Source organism: Cnephaeus nilssonii (assembly GCF_951640355.1).
Source record: "Cnephaeus nilssonii genome assembly, chromosome: Y".
Taxonomy (NCBI): domain Eukaryota; kingdom Metazoa; phylum Chordata; class Mammalia; order Chiroptera; family Vespertilionidae; genus Cnephaeus; species Cnephaeus nilssonii.
In genome coordinates, this window is record NC_137096.1 from 857,175 (window position 1) to 873,538 (window position 16,364).

Sequence of the window (16,364 nt, forward strand, 5' to 3'; positions counted from 1 at the left end):
ATTCCAGAAAGAGCGCTCCTTAAAGGAACACGCGCGCCCAATGACGCGCCATGACGCACGGACAATGACGCACAGACAGTAACGCCCAGACCGTTACCCACAGTTACGCCCAGACAGTTGTGCACAGACAGTTACGCACAGACCGTCACGCACAGACCGTTACGCACAGACAGTAACGCACAGTTACGCACAGACCGTTAAGCACAGACAGTTATGCACAGACCCTTATGCACAGAGTTACCTGCAGACCGTTACGCACAGACCGTTACGCACAGTCCCTTACGCACAGAGTTACGTGCAGTTACGCACAGACCGTTATGCACAGTCCCTTACGCACAGACCGTTACGCACAGACCTTTACGCACAGTCCCTTACGCACAGATTTACGTGCAGACAGTTACGCACAGACCTTTACGCCCAGACACTTACGCACAGACCGTTACGCACAGATTTACGTGCAGACCGTTACGCACAGACAGTTATGCACGGACAGTTACGTACAGACAGTAACGTGCAGACAGTAACGCACAGACCTTTACGCACAGACCCTTACGCACAGAGTTACGCGCAGACCGTTAGGCACAGACCGTTAGGCACAGACCGTTACGCACAGACCTTTACACACAGACAGTAACGCACAGACCCTTACGCACAGAGTTACGTGCAGACAGTAACGCACAGACCGTTAAGCACAGACCATTACGCACAGTCCCTTATGCACAGTTAGGTGCAGACAGTTACGCACAGACCTTTACGCCCAGACACTTACGCCCAGACAGTAACGCACAGACCGTTACGCACAGAGTTACGTGCAGACAGTTACGCACAGACCTTTACGCCCAGACAGTTACGCACAGGCCGTTAGGCACAGACCGTTACGCACAGACAGTTATGCACGGACAGTTACGTACAGAGTTACGTGCAGACAGTGACGCACAGACCGTGACGCACAGACCGTGACGCACAGACCGTTACACACAGACCATTACGTGCAGTTACACGCAGACCTTTAGGCACAGACCTTTATGCACAGAGTTACGTGCAGACACTTACGCACAGACCGTTAGGCACAGACCGTTAGGCACAGAGTTACATGCAGACAGTTATGCACAGACCTTTACGCACAGTTACGTGCAGACACTTACGCACAGACCGTTAGGCACAGACTGTTATGCACAGACCGTTACGCACAGACCGTTACGCACAGAGTTACCTGCAGACCGTTATGCACAGACAGTAACGCACATTGACGCACAGACCTTTACGCACAGACCCGTACGCACAGAGTTACGTGCAGACAGTTACGCACAGACCGTTAAGCACAGACCCTTACGTACAGAGTTACGTGCAGACAGTAACGCACAGACCTTTATGCACAGACCCTTACGCATAGTTACGTGCAGACAGTTACCCACAGACCTTTACGCACAGACAGTTACGCACAGACCCTTACGCATAGTTACGTGCAGACAGTTACACACAGACCTTTACGCACAGTTACGCACAGACACTTACGCACAAACAGTAACTCACAGTTACGTGCAGTTATGCACAGACCGTTACGCACAGACATCCGCGCCTCAACCCCAATACACACGCAGGCCAAGAGCCCCGCGCGCTGGGCAAGAAGGTGGTACCGACCCCAGGTTGATCCTCTCCACGTCTTTGGAGATGCCCGCGGGGACGGACGCCAAGGACCGGAAGGTGCAGTGGACTTCCGTGGGCACGTAGCAGGAGCAGGGATGCGGGCAGGCGCCCGCGGCTGGAGGAGGCGCCCACGCCAGAATCAGCACCACGGAGAGCGCTCTCCAGGGCGCGCAGCAGTGGCGGGGTGGCATCTTGTCCGGGTGCGTGGGCCCTGGCGACCTGCAGGATGGAGAGGAGAGGGGGAGCGGGGTGGGGGGGACCCCAAAACCAGAGGCGCCTTATTGGCAGGAAGCCCTTGGGTACCATCCGCCCCTGTGGTTCGTATGGGGCGTAGCTTCGTCCCAAAACTTGCCAGGATCGAGTTTTCGCGACGCGTAAAATATTGGGAGTGGAAAAGCCGGAACTGTAGTTTTTTTGTTGTTGTTGCTGTATTTTTTAAAAATATATATTTTTATTGATTTTTCATAGAGAGGGAGGGAGAGGGAGGGAGAGTTAGAAACATCGATGAGAGAGAAATATCCATCAGCTGCCTCCTGCACGCCCCCTACTGGGGATGTGCCCGCAACCAAGGTACATGCCCTTGACCGGTAATCGAACCCGGGACCCTCCAGTCCGCAGGCCGACGTTCTATCCACTGAGCCACACCGGCCAGGGCTTAATATATTTTTATTGACCTCAGAGAGGAAGGGAGAGGGAGAGAGAGAGAGAAACATCCATGAGGAGAGAGAACCATGGATCGGCTGCCTCCTGCACGCCCCCTAATGGGGGATCGAGCCCGCAACCCGGGCATGTGCCATTGACCGGGAATCGAACCCGGGACCCTTCAGTCCGCAGGCCGATGCTCTATCCACCAAGCCAAACCGGCTAGGACAGTGGTCGACAAACTCATGAGTCCACGGAGCCGAACATCAACAGGACAACGACTGACATTTCTTTGGAGAGCCACATTTTTTAAATGTAAACTTCGAACGCCACGTCTTCAACACAGACTCGCCCGGGCCGTGGTGTTTTGTGGAAGAGCCACACTCCAGGGGCCGGAGAGCCGCCTGTGGCTCGCACGCCGCGGTTTGCCGACCACTGGGCTAGGGCATTATTATTATTATTATTATTATTATTATTATTATTATTTTTAAAGCAATTCCCACAGAAAGTAAAACGTGCAATACGGAAGTACAGCCTCATCTATGCAGATATCAAACCCTCCACGCTCCCAGCCAGGTGAGAGCGAGCCGCCATGCCCAGCTCTTTGCATCCTGGGCCTGAGCTCCGTTCCTCGCCTCCCAAGCGCGCCGGCTGGCCTCGCCTCGAAGCCGGGCCTCAAGCGCTGAGGGTGCGAGCTTGCACAGAGCTAGTTCGGGCGCCACCTCGGTGCTCTTGGGACCGGAAGCGCCCGGCTTAAGCAGAGGCGGGGAGATTCCTGACCGGCCTGGGCCCGGGGCCCCAGGCGACCCCGCCCACCCGCCTGCGTGCTGGCTTGGGGATCTGGATTTGCACCAAGACACAGCACGCCCACCCGTACCTCTTGGCCAGCCGGCCGGACAGCCAGCTACACACTTGCTTAGTCATTGCATTTTGTATCTTTTTGGTATCTTTGTGGATGAAGTTATTACAGACTAGAGGCCCGGTGCACGAAATTCGTGCATGGGGGGGGAGGGAAGGGGGCGTGTCCTCGCTCAGCCCAGCCTGCACCCTCTCCGATCCGGGACCCCTCGGGGGATGTCCGACGGCGAGATCGGGCCTCTTCCGTCCGTCAGACATCCCTCCCTCTCACAATCCGGGACAGCTGGCTCCTAACTGCTCGCCTGCCTGCCCGCCTGCCTGATCGTCCCTCACTGTCCCCCCATGACCCCGCCTGCTGGTTTGGTCGCCCCATGCAGCCTGCTGTTCAGTCGTTTGGTCGCCCCTCACTAACCTCCCTGGCAGCCTGGTCACCCCCAACTCCCCTCCCCGCCAGCCTGGTCGCCCCTCACTGCCCCCCCATCGGCCTGGTCGCCCCAACTGCCCCCCCATCAGCCTGGTCGCCCCTCACTGCCCCCCCATCGGCCTGGTCGCCCCAACTGCCCTCCCCTGCTGGCCTGGTCGCCCCTCACTGCCCCCCCCATCAGCCTGGTCGCCCCTCACTGCCCCCCCTGTCGGCCTGGTCACCCCTCACTGCCCCCCCCCATCAGCCTGGTCGCCCCTCACTGCCCCCCCATCAGCCTGGTCGCCCCTCACTGCCCCCCCATCAGCCTGGTCGCCCCTCACTGCCCCCCCATCAGCCTGGTCGCCCCTCACTACCCCCCCCCATCAGCCTGGTCGCCCCTCACTGCCCTCCCACCAGCCTGGTCGCCCCTCACTGCCCCCCCATCAGCCTGGTCGCCCCTCACTGCCCCCCCATCAGCCTGGTCGCCCCTCACTGCCCCCCCATCAGCCTGGTCGCCCCTCACTGCCCCCCCATCAGCCTGGTCGCCCCTCACTGCCCTCCCACCAGCCTGGTCGCCCCTCACTACCCCCCCCATCAGCCTGGTCGCCCCTCACTGCCCCCCCCCATCAGCCTGGTCACCCCTCACTGCCCCCCCACCAGCCTGGTCGCCCCTCACTACCCCCCCCATCAGCCTGGTCGCCCCTCACTGCCCCCCCATCAGCCTGGTCGCCCCTCACTGCCCCCCCATCAGCCTGGTCGCCCCTCACTGCCCCCCCCATCAGCCTGGTCGCCCCTCACTGCCCCCCCATCAGCCTGGTCGCCCCTCACTGCCCCCCCCATCAGCCTGGTCGCCCCTCACTGCCCCCCCATCAGCCTGGTCGCCCCTCACTACCCCCCTCTGCTGGCCTGGTCACCCCTCACTGCCCCCCTCTGCTGGCCTGGTCACCCCTCACTGCCCCCCCATCAGCCTGGTCGCCCCTCACTGCCCCCCCATCAGCCTGGTCGCCCCTCACTGCCCTCCCACCAGCCTGGTCGCCCCTCACTGCCCCCCCATCAGCCTGGTCGCCCCTCACTGCCCCCCCATCAGCCTGGTCACCCCTCACTGCCCCCCCATCAGCCTGGTCGCCCCTCACTGCCCCCCATCAGCCTGGTCGCCCCTCACTGCCCCCCTCTGCTGGCCTGGTCACCCCTCACTGCCCCCCTCTGCTGGCCTGGTCACCCCTCACTGCCCCCCCATCAGCCTGGTCGCCCCTCACTGCCCCCCCATCAGCCTGGTCGCCCCTCACTGCCCCCCCATCAGCCTGGTCGCCCCTCACTGCCCCCCCTGTCGGCCTGGTCACCCCTCACTGCCCCCCCATCAGCCTGGTCACCCCTCACTGCCCCCCCATCAGCCTGGTCACCCCTCACTGCCCCCCCATCAGCCTGGTCACCCCTCACTGCCCCCCCATCAGCCTGGTCGCCCCTCACTGCCCCCCCATCAGCCTGGTCGCCCCTCACTGCCCCCCCATCAGCCTGGTCGCCCCTCACTGCCCCCCTCTGCCGGCCTGGTCGCCCCACACAGCCTGTTCGGTCGTCCGTTCAGTTGCGATAGTCGCTGAGGCTCTTATTATTACAGATGACCCCCTTTTCCGCCCCCTTTAACTCTCTCGTGGGTATCCTGTCTTTGCCTTCCCTGTGCTGGGACCACCGTCTAACCCGATAATTCCCCAATTATTATTTTTTTTGGCCATGTCCCACCTCAGCATCTCTAAAATCCTGCTGCCACCCCTCCCCCCGCCCCCGTGCATATACATCTTAGTATTCAGCCCTAGCCAGTGTGGCTCAATGGATAGAGCGTTGGCCTGGGGACTGAAGGGTCCCGGGTTCGATTCCCGGTCAAGGGCACAGGCCCGGGTTGCAGGCTCGATCCCCAGTAGGGGGGCGTGCAGGAGGCAGCCGGTCCATGATTCTCTCCCCTCGTGGATGTTTCTCTCTCTCTCTCCCCTTCTCCCTTCCTCTCTGAAGTCCATTTTAAAAAATAAAATAAGAAATAAATAAGAAAAAGAGATGTTTATGAAACCGTCTCATTATTCGAAAAGCAAACTCCTATTCACGTGGAGGAACCCTAAAAGGCCATGAACTTGTTTGCAAAGAACATGGCCTCCGGGAAAGAGATAATAACCTATAATAATAAAAGGGGAATATGCTAATTAGACCGGGCGTCCTTCCGGGCGACCTTCCGGATGAAGCCGGGGCTGCGAGGGAAGCCCGGGTCCCCGGAGGGAAGCCGGTGCCGGTAGCCGGGGGAAGGAAGGCCGACTCGTGCACGAATTTCACGCATCGGGCCTCTAGTCCTGTCTAAGAAAAGAGGAATATGCAAATTAACCACCACCCCGCTACACTCACAAGCCACGCCCACCAGCCAATCAGGAGCGAGTATGCAAATGAACCCAACCAAGATGGCTGAGGCCACGGAGAGAGCAGGAGGGCGGCTTGGGTTGCCCCCGGCGATGGAGGAAGCCAAGCTTTCCGCACACCCTGGCCGGCCCAGGCCTCCGCTTAAGGCTACAAAGTTTCAAGTATAGAAGGTGAATTAATCCCAACAGAAATGGCTGCCGCCACGGAGCGAGTAGGAGGCTTGGCTCTGCTCCAGGCTACAAAGTTTCAATTGTAGAAGATAAATAAACCCCAGATACCAGGGACTCCCCTTGGGTTGCCAGGGGGCGTGGCCGGCCTGCAAACCACCACAGGCCCCTCGCCCAGGCCGCCCCACACCCCAAGGGAACCCCCACCCTGATCCGGGACACCCTTCAGGGCAAACCAGCTGGCCCCCACCCATGCACCAGGCCTCTATCTTATCTAATAAAAGAGTAATATACAGATTGATCATCACTGCAACACACAATATCGCTGCCCCCATGTGGTCAAAGATCCTGCCCCCATGTGGACACAACATGGCCACCACAAGATGTCCAGCAGGAGAGGGCAGTTGGGGGGGACCAGGCCTGCAGGGGAGGGCAGTTGGAGGTGATCAAGCCAGCAGGGGAGGGCAGTTAGGGGTAACCAGGCCTGCAGGGGAGGGCAGTTAGGGGCAAACAGGCTGGCAGGGGAGCAGTTAGGCATCAATCAGGCTGGCGGGGAGTGGTTAGGGGGTGATCAGGCTGGCAGACAGAAGTGGTTAGGGGCAATCAGGAAGGCAGGCAGGCGAGCAGTTGGGCCCGATCCCACTGGGCCTAAACGGGCAGTCGGACATCCCTCAAGGGGTCCCGGATTGGAGAGAGTGCAGGCTGGGCTGAGGGACTTCCCCCCCCCTGTGCACGAATTTCGTGCACTGGGTCTATATTCTCTCTCTCTATATATATATATATAAAAGTCTAAGCGACCATTACGACTGGTCGCTATGACACGCACTGACCACCGGGGGGCAGACGCTCAACGTTGGAACTGCCCCCTGGTGGTCAATGCGCTCCCACAGTCAACCTCCCCCAGTCCCTACCGCCCCCCCCCCGACCTGCTGGCCCCAATTGGCCCCGATCATGACTGGGTGAGATGGCCCGATCGCCGGCCAGACCGAGGGACCCCACCCATGCGTGAATTCATTCCCTGGGCCTCTAGTAACAATAGAAAGTGACAGGAAAGAAATAGCCGATCAACTCTCCAAACCTAGGATGGAGAACTAAAACTGCATACATATGTCCCAATAAAGATTTATATAAAAAATGCAAAATAAATTCACTGTTCATAACTCCCTTCTCAAATTGCCCCCTTCCCCTTTAAAATTCAAATTTGCCCCCATGGGGGGACCACTGGTCATAACCAAGGATGCACGCAACGCCTCAAGTGCGTTTGCATTTTGTACCGTCTCGCAGCCCCGGCTTAGCCCGGAAGGTCGTCCGGAAGGACGTCCGGTCTAATTCGCATATTACCCTTTTATTATTATGGATGATTATTAACAATGTCTTAGTGGTTTCTTCCTCAGCACCTCCTCCACTGTCCTTTTCGTTATTTTATTTTATTTTATTTTTCTCCTTCCCGGATGCCATGTTCTTTGGGAACAAGTTCATGGCCTTTTAGGCTTCCTCCACGTGAACAGGAGTTCCTTAAGTAACACCGCAACAATGTGTCCTAGAATGTCGCTAGGTGTCCCCGGACATAATTAATACATTCTTGCAACAATGTATCATAGAATGTTGCTGAGTGTCCCCCAGGCATAAATGATACATTGTCGCAACAAATGCATCATAGATGTTGCTAGGTATCCTGGACATACTTGATACATTGTTGCAACAATGTATCATAGATGTTACTAGGTGTCCCCCAGGCATAATTGATACATTGTTGCAACAATATATCATAGAATGTTGCTAAGTGTCCCCGGACATAACTGATACATTGTTGCAACAATGTGCCATAGAATGTTGCTGAATGTCCTGGACATAATTGATACATTGTTGCAAACAATATATCATAGATGTTGCTAGGTGTCTCGGACGTGGTTGATACATTGTTGCAACAATGTATTATAAATGTTAAGTGTCCATGACATAATTGATATATTGTTGCAACAATGTATCATAGAATGTCGCTAGGTGTCCCCCAGACATAATTGATACATTGTTGCAACAAAAGTATCATAGACGTTGCTAGGTATCCTGGACATAATTGATACATTGTTGCAACAACGTATCATAGAATGTTGCTAAGTGTCCCCCAGACATAACTGATACATTGCTGCAACAAATGCATCATAGATGTTGCTAAGTATCCCGGACATAATTAATACATTGTTGCAAAAAATGTATCATAGATGTTGCTAGGTGTCCTGGACATACTTGATACATTGTCGCAACAACGTATCATAGAATGTTGCTAAGTGTCCCTGGACACAATTGATACATTATTGCAACAATGTGTCATAGAATGTCACTAAGTGTCCCCCAGACATAATTGATACATTGTTGCAACAAATGTTTCATAGATGCCGCTAAGTGCCCCCAGACATAACTGATACATTGTTGCAACAAATGTATCATAGATGTTGCTAAGGATCCTGGACACAATTGATACATTGTTGCAACAATGCATCTTAGAATGCTGCTAAGTGCCCCCCGGACATAATTGATACATTGTTGCGACAAAATGTATCATACAATGTTGCTAAGTGTCCCCCAGACATAATCGATACATCATTGCAACAATGTATCATAGAATGTTGCTGAGTGTCCCCCAGGTATAATTGATACATTGTTGCAACAATGTATCATAGATGCTGTTGGGTGTCCCCAGACATAATTGATACATTGTTGCAACAATGTATCATAGATGTTGCTAAGTGCCCCCCAGACATAATTGATACATTGTTGCGACAAGTGTATTATAGATGTTCCGGATGTAATTGATACATTGTTGCAGCGATGTATTGTAGATGTTGTTAGGTGTCTGTGACATAATTGATACATTGTTGCAACAATGTATTACAGAATGTTGCTAAGGGTCCCGGGCATAACTGATACATTGTTGCAATCCTACCCAGCGAGCTCAGAACTCAGTCCCCGGGAGTCGCTGAGGGAAAGTGGAATTACTAAGCCGCCCAAAGGGTGCAGGGAACTCCCATTCGCCGGTTGAATGACTTGATTGCTACCCAAAGTCGTCCCTTAACGTAAGTAACTTCATGAAAACTGCATCCCGGCTCGCGCGCCCCGGGTCCCCCAGGCGGACCCGGAACGCACTCGCCCCGATGGGCAGGGACCCTCCCCCCTCCCCCCTCCCCCCTCCTGGAGGCGGCGGGGTGCAGGCGGGCGGCGCGCAGCGGGGAGACCTTGGCCCCCTTCCAGCGCGCCCGCCCGGACGCGCCCCGCCGGCGGCGGCCGGGGGAGACACTCGCTTTCCCGGAAGGCGGCTCCGGTGGCTCCGTGCGTCCCCTGGGCGCCGCCCCGACACCAGAAAGCCGACGCCGCTCCCACGTAATGGGTTCTGCAGGGTCCGGGGGCTCCCCCTTTTCCAAGGGAAGGGAAGGAGGAGGAAGAGAGGGGGAGGGGGGAGGAGGAGGAGGAGGAGGAAGGAGAGAGGGAGGCGGAGAGGGAGGAGGAGAGGTTGAGCGTCAGGGGCCCTCTCCAAAGCCGGGGCGCAGTCGGTTTCCCCAGGGGGTCCTGTTGGTGGCTTCTCTGGGGACCCAGGGGTGCATGGGAGACAGGTCTCCAGGGAGTGGGGTGCGGGGGGGGGGGGGGGAGGGCAGGAGGAAGGGCAAGAGGAAGGGAGAAGGGTCCGGTTTGCAAATCGGACCTACTCAGCGTTTCCTCCCGCCAGAACCCCCAGATGGCCCTTCAGCCCCTGAAAATACGGCCCAGGAAGCCCTGGCCGGTGTGGCTCAGTGGATAGAGCCTCGGCCTGCGGACCCAAGGGTCCCGGGTTCGATTCAGGGACCTCCGTTGCAGGCTCCTCCCCGAGCCAGGGCCCTGGTCAGGGCGCGTGCGGGAGGCCACCCATCCAAATGCGTTTCTCTCCCATGGATTTGTCTCCCTCTCTCTAAAAAAAAAAAATATCAATGGAAATCCTCGGGTGAAGATTTAATAATAATAAAAAAAAATAGCCCTGGCCGGTGTGGCTCAGTGGATAGAGCGTCGGCCTGCAGACCCGAAGGGTCCTGGGTTCGATTCCCGGTCAAGGGCACGGGCCCAGTAGGGGGCGTGCAGGAGGCAGCCGGTCCATGATTCTCCCTCATCCTGGGTGTTTCTATCTCCCCCTCTCCCTCTCCCTTCCCCTCTGAAGTCAGTAAAATTATATTTAAATATATATAGAGAGAGAAAGTGCCAGTAATAATTCAATGGGCCTCTTGGCCTTCAGCCCCTCCCCCCCCCCGTCTTTTCCTGGGCTGACCCCCAACTTTCTGCACCCCTAGCGGAAGGAGACAGTGTCCCGCCACCACCCGCCCTGCCCCCACCCTCCCTCCCTGGCCAGACCAGACGGCGCGGGGACCTCACCTGTCCTTGGAAAGCCACGACCCCCGGGAACGGTGCGCCCTGACCATCCACCGGGCCTGGAGCGCGCGCGCGCGCACGGTCACCGCCGAGGGTCCCCCGGAGCCATGTCCTCGGGGGGCGCGCGTTGCCACAGCTTCCTTCCCAGCCCCGCAGGGCGAGCCGGCCCCCTTTTATTCCCGGCGCCGCCGCCGAGAAGCCTCCAGAGTCCACGCCTCGGCCCACCCCCACCCTGCCCCACCCCACCCCGGGGAGACGGGGCGCGCGCGGGCCGGAGCCAAGCGCCCCTGGCCTGGCCGTGCGCGCGCGGCGGTGCGCTCAGCCCTCCTCTCGCCTCTTCATCGCGCCTGGTTCCCCCCCGCCCTCCCCCGGGTGGGCGCACGCCTCTCCGGCTCCGGGTGCCCAGAAGGGCGCGCGCCCAGGGCGCACGGCTTGGGGAGGGGCTGGTGGCCTTTGGAGACCCAGTCCTGCGCCCCCAGGGCGCGCTTCTTTGCAGGATGGCTTCTTTCTTTTGGGGGGCGGAGGGGAGAGAGAGAGAGAGAGAGAGAGAGAGAGAGAGAGAGAGAGAAGGAGCGGGGTGTGCGCCCTGCCCAGGGGGAGAGGGAGCCGGCCGCCCGCGGTGCCCCGGATCCCGTGTGGCGCGCGCGCGCGCTTGGGCGGGAGCGGAGTGCGCCCCGCCAGCCGGCGCCCCCACCCCCACCCCCTCCCAGGCCCCGGGTGCAACCTGAACCCCATGGCCACGCCCTCCCGCCGCTCCGGCGGCTCCTGGCTGCCGGCGGGATCCCCGGTGCCAGAGCGGATCCCGCCAAAAAGGTGGGATTTAGCTCCCCGGTTTGGAGAGCCTGCGGCGGGGGCGGGGGCGGGGGCGGGGGCGGGGGCGGCGGCGGCCCGGGGAGCTTTGGGGAACCTGGGGCGAACGGAAGGAACCCAAGAATCAAGGGGTCCGGGCCGCCTGACACGACTTGAGCCAATTCAGCAGAGACAGGGTGGAATCCTATAGGAGAGGTTTTTATTTAATTTAATTTTATTTAATTTTATTTTATTTTATTATTTTTATTTTATTTTATTTTATTTTATTTTATAATTTTTTGTTATTTTATTTATTTATTTTATTATTTTTTGTTATTTTATTTATTTATTTAATTATTTTTATTTTATTTATTTTATTTTATTATTTTATATATATTTATTTATTATTTTATTTTTATTTATTTTATTATTTTATTTTATTATTCTATTATTTTTATTTTATTTTATTATTTATTACTTTATTATTTATATTTATTTTATTATTTTGTATTTGATTTATTTTATTATTTTTATTTATTTATTTTATATTTTATTTTATTTTATTATTTTTATTTTATTATGTATTATTTTATTATTTTTATTTGATTAATTTGATTTATTATTTTATTTATTTATTTATTTATTATTTAATTAATTAATTTTATTTTATTATTTTATTTTATTATTTTTTATTTTATTTTATTATTTTATTATTTTATTTTATTATTTTATTATTTTTATTTTATTTTATTTATTTTATTATTTTTGATTTCATTTATTTTATTTTATGATTTTATTTATGATTTTATTTATTTTATTTTTTATTTTATTTTATTATTCTATTATTTTTATTTTATTTTTTATTTTATTTTATTATTCTATTCTATATATTTTATTTTATTATTTTATTTATTTATATTATTTTTTATTTGATTTTATTTATTTGATTTTATTATTTTATTTATTTTATATTTTATTTTATTTTATTCATTTAATTTTAACCTTATTTTATTTGTTCATCCTCACCCGAGGATATGTTTCCATTGGTTTTCCCGAGAGGAGAGGGAGGGGGAGAGACAGACAAACACCCCTGGGTTACCTCCCCCTCGCACCCCGACCCGGGACCCCGAGAACCTGCAACCAAGGTCCATGCCCTGGACCAGAATCGAACCCGGGACCCTTCGGTCCGCAGGCCGACGCTCTATCCACTGAGCCACACCGGCCGGGGTTTGCCGTGAATCTTGACAAGAAGTTGGAAGGTCTCCTCCTAGCGAAAGGCCACAGATTTGGGTGGATCCTAGCTGGTTGCATGGTGAACCTTTTCATTTTGATGTTAGATTGCTTTTCAATGTCCTTTTCTGCTCCTTTAAAAAAAAAATATATATATATATATATATATTTTTTTATTGATTTTTTACAGAGAGGAAGAGAGAGGGAGAGAGAGTCAGAAACATCGATGAGAGAGAAACATCCATCAGCTGCCTCCTGCACGCCCCCCACTGGGGATGTGCCCGCAACCGAGGTCCATGCCCTGGACCGGAATCGAACCCGGGACCCTTCAGTCCGCAGGCCGACGCCCTATCCACTGAGCAAACTGGTCAGGGCTCCTTTTTTAAAAATATATTTGTATTGATGTCAGAGAGGAAGGGGGGGAGAGAGAGAGATAGAAACATCCATGAGGAGAGAGAATCACGGACCGGCTGCCTCCTGCACGCCCTACACTGGGGATCGAGCCTGCAACCCAGGCCTGTGCCCTTGACCGGGAATCGAACCCGGGACCCTTCAGTCCGCAGGCCGACGCTCTATCCACTGAGCCACACCGGCCAGGCCAGTGGTCGGCAAACTCATTCGTCCACAGAGCCAAATATCAACAGGACAACGAAGGACATTCCTTTGGAGAGCCACATTTTTTAAACGTAAACGTCTTCAAACGCCACGTCTTCAACACGGACGCGCCCGGGCCGTGGTGTTTTGTGGAAGAGCCACCCTCCAGGGGCCAGAGAGCCGCCTGTGGCTCGCGGGCCGCGGTTTGCCGACCGGTGGCGTGAGGGTGTGCATTGTGGTTCTCGGGAGAGAGAGCTGGATGGTCGCAGGGAGGCTGTGTGACCACAGGACCACGGAATCACGTGGCTCATGGCCTGATGGGGACCCTCAGGGTGACTGCTGGGTCATGTGACTGCTCCCCACTGTGGGCTGGTCTGCGTGACGGGGAGGGTGAGAATTGGGGTGCATGGGGGGAGTGTGAGGATTGGGGTGCATGGGGGGAGTGTGAGGAGGGGGGTGCATGGGGGGAGTGTGAGGAGGGGGGTGCATGGGGGGAGTGTGAGGATTGGGGTGCATGGGGGGAGTGTGAGGATTGGGGTGCATGGGGGGAGTGTGAGGATTGGGGTGCATGGGGGGAGTGTGAGGAGGGGGGGTGCATGGGGGGAGTGTGAGGATTGGGGGTGCATGGGGGGGAGTGTGAGGAGGGGGGTGCATGGGGGAGTGTGAGGAGGGGGGTGCATGGGGGGAGTGTGAGGAGGGGGGTGCATGGGGGGAGTGTGAGGAGGGGGGTGCATGGGGGGAGTGTGAGGATTGGGGTGCATGGGTGGGAGTGTGAGGAGGGGGGTGCATGGGGGGAGTGTGAGGATTGGGGTGCATGGGGGGAGTGTGAGGATTGGGGTGCATGGGGGGAGTGTGAGGAGGGGGTGCATGGGGGGAGTGTGAGGATTGGGGTGCATGGGGGGAGTGTGAGGAGGGGGGGTGCATGGGGGGAGTGTGAGGATTGGGGTGCATGGGGGGGAGTGTGAGGAGGGGGGTGCATGGGGGGAGTGTGAGGAGGGGGGTGCATGGGGGGAGTGTGAGGAGGGGGGTGCATGGGGGGAGTGTGAGGATTGGGGTGCATGGGGGGAGTGTGAGGAGGGGGGTGCATGGGGGGAGTGTGAGGATTGGGGTGAATGGGGGAGTGTGAGGATTGGGGTGCATGGGGGGAGTGTGAGGAGGGGGGTGCATGGGGGGAGTGTGAGGATTGGGGTGCATGGGGGGAGTGTGAGGATTGGGGGTGCATGGGGGGAGTGTGAGGATTGGGGTGCATGGGGGGAGTGTGAGGATCGGGGGTGCATGGGGGGAGTGTGAGGATTGGGGTGCATGGGGGGAGTGTGAGGATTGGGGTGCATGGGGGGAGTGTGAGGATCGGGGTGCATGGGGGGGAGTGTGAGGATCGGGGTGCATGGGGGGAGTGTGAGGATTGGGGTGCATGGGGGGAGTGTGAGGATTGGGGTGCATGGGGGGAGTGTGAGGATTGGGGTGCATGGGGGGAGTGTGAGGATTGGGGTGCATGGGGGGAGTGTGAGGGAGGGGGGGTGCATGGGGGGAGTGTGAGGATTGGGGTGCATGGGGGGAGTGTGAGGTGGGGGTGCATGGGGGGAGTGTGAGGTGGGGGTGCATGGGGGGAGTGTGAGGATTGGGGTGCATGGGGGGAGTGTGAGGATTGGGGTGCATGGGGGGAGTGTGAGGAGGGGGGTGCATGGGGGGAGTGTGAGGATTGGGGTGCATGGGGGGAGTGTGAGGTGGGGGTGCATGGGGGGAGTGTGAGGATTGGGGTGCATGGGGGGAGTGTGAGGATTGGGGTGCATGGGGAGAGTGTGAGGATTGGGGTGCATGGGGGGAGTGTGAGGATTGGGGTGCATGGGGGGAGTGTGTGAGGAGGGGGGTGCATGGGGGGAGTGTGAGGAGGGGGGTGCATGGGGGAGTGTGAGGAGGGGGGTGCATGGGGGAGTGTGAGGATTGGGGTGCATGGGGGGAGTGTGAGGAGGGGGGTGCATGGGGGGAGTGTGAGGAGGGGGGTGCATGGGGGAGTGTGAGGATTGGGGTGCATGGGGGGGAGTGTGAGGAGGGGGGGTGCATGGGGGGAGTGTGAGGATTGGGGTGCATGGGGGGAGTGTGAGGAGGGGGGTGCATGGGGGGAGTGTGAGGAGGGGGGTGCATGGGGGGAGTGTGAGGATTGGGGTGCATGGGGGGAGTGTGAGGAGGGGGGGTGCACGGGGGGAGTGTGAGGATTGGGGTGCATGGGGGGGCAGTCTGAGGCCTGGGCGTCCGCCGAGGGCCGCCCCTCCAAATTCCGGATTTCTAGAAGGAGAGAGAGGAATAAAAGCCAGGACAGGAAATGTCCGACTCCCCGGGGAGGCCGGCCCGGGAGGGGGATGTCTCTCGGCCGGAACAGGAGCCGACGCTGAGGAACGTGCTCCCTCCACGGGGCACGCGTGTCTGCAGGGTCGGCCTTCACGGGGGACACGGGGCTCCTGGCCTCGGCCCGGGACAGGGGGGGGGCATGTCTGGGTTGGTGGGTCGGTTCGGGCATGCCACGCTCGGGAGCCGGACTCCCGGCTCCTCCGAGGCGTGTCCTGAACGGTTCCAGATCGTCTCGTCAGCGTATTTTTAAATGGAACGGCGGGAGGAAAAATGAAGAGAATAAGAAAACAGCCCGGCCGGTGTGGCTCCATGGATAGAGCGTTGGCCTGTGGACTGAAGGGTCCCGGGTTCGATTCCCAGTCAAGGGCACAGGCCCGGGTTGTGGGCTCCATCCCCAGTAGGGGGCGTGCAGGAAGCAGCCGGTTCGTGATTCTCTCTCATCTTGGATGTTTCTCTCTCTCTCTCTCCCTCTCCCTTCCTCTCTGAAATCAATAAAAATACATTTATCGAAATAAAGAAATCTATACTAATACAAGGGCAATATGCGAATTAGACCGGACATCTTCCCGACGTCCTTCCGGACAAAGCCACGGTGGCAGGGACCGAGGCAGAAGCGGTTAGGGGCGATCAGGCTGGCAGGGGAGGGCAGTTGGGGGCGATCAGGCTGGCAGGGGAGGGCAGTTAGGGGCGATCAGTCAGTCAGGGGAGGGCAGTTAGGGGCAATCAGGCCGGCAGGGGAGGGTAGTTAAGGGTAATCAGGCCGGCAGGGGAGGGCAGTTAGGGGGCGATCAGGCCAGCAGGGGAGGGCAGTTAGGGGCAATCAGTCAGTCAGGGGAGGGCAGTTAGGGGCAATCAGGCCAGCAGGGGAGGGCAGTTGGGGGTGATCAGGCTGGCAGGGG

The 16,364-nt window shown here is 56.5% G+C and overlaps 1 protein-coding gene across 1 annotated transcript in view; it reads right to left on the reverse strand.

Moving 5' to 3' along the window:
* MXRA5 (matrix remodeling associated 5) overlaps positions 1-10,737 on the reverse strand; it is a 31,946-nt gene extending 21,209 nt beyond the window's left edge. The window contains exons 1-2 of the mRNA XM_079766207.1: positions 10,510-10,737; positions 1,642-1,866 (exon numbers count right to left, since the gene is read on the reverse strand). Of these exons, the coding sequence (XP_079622333.1) occupies positions 1,642-1,866; positions 10,510-10,556 (272 nt within the window). The 5' untranslated portion in view covers positions 10,557-10,737. The remainder of the gene's footprint in view (positions 1-1,641; positions 1,867-10,509) is intronic.
* Positions 10,738-16,364: the final 5,627 nt, after the last annotated feature.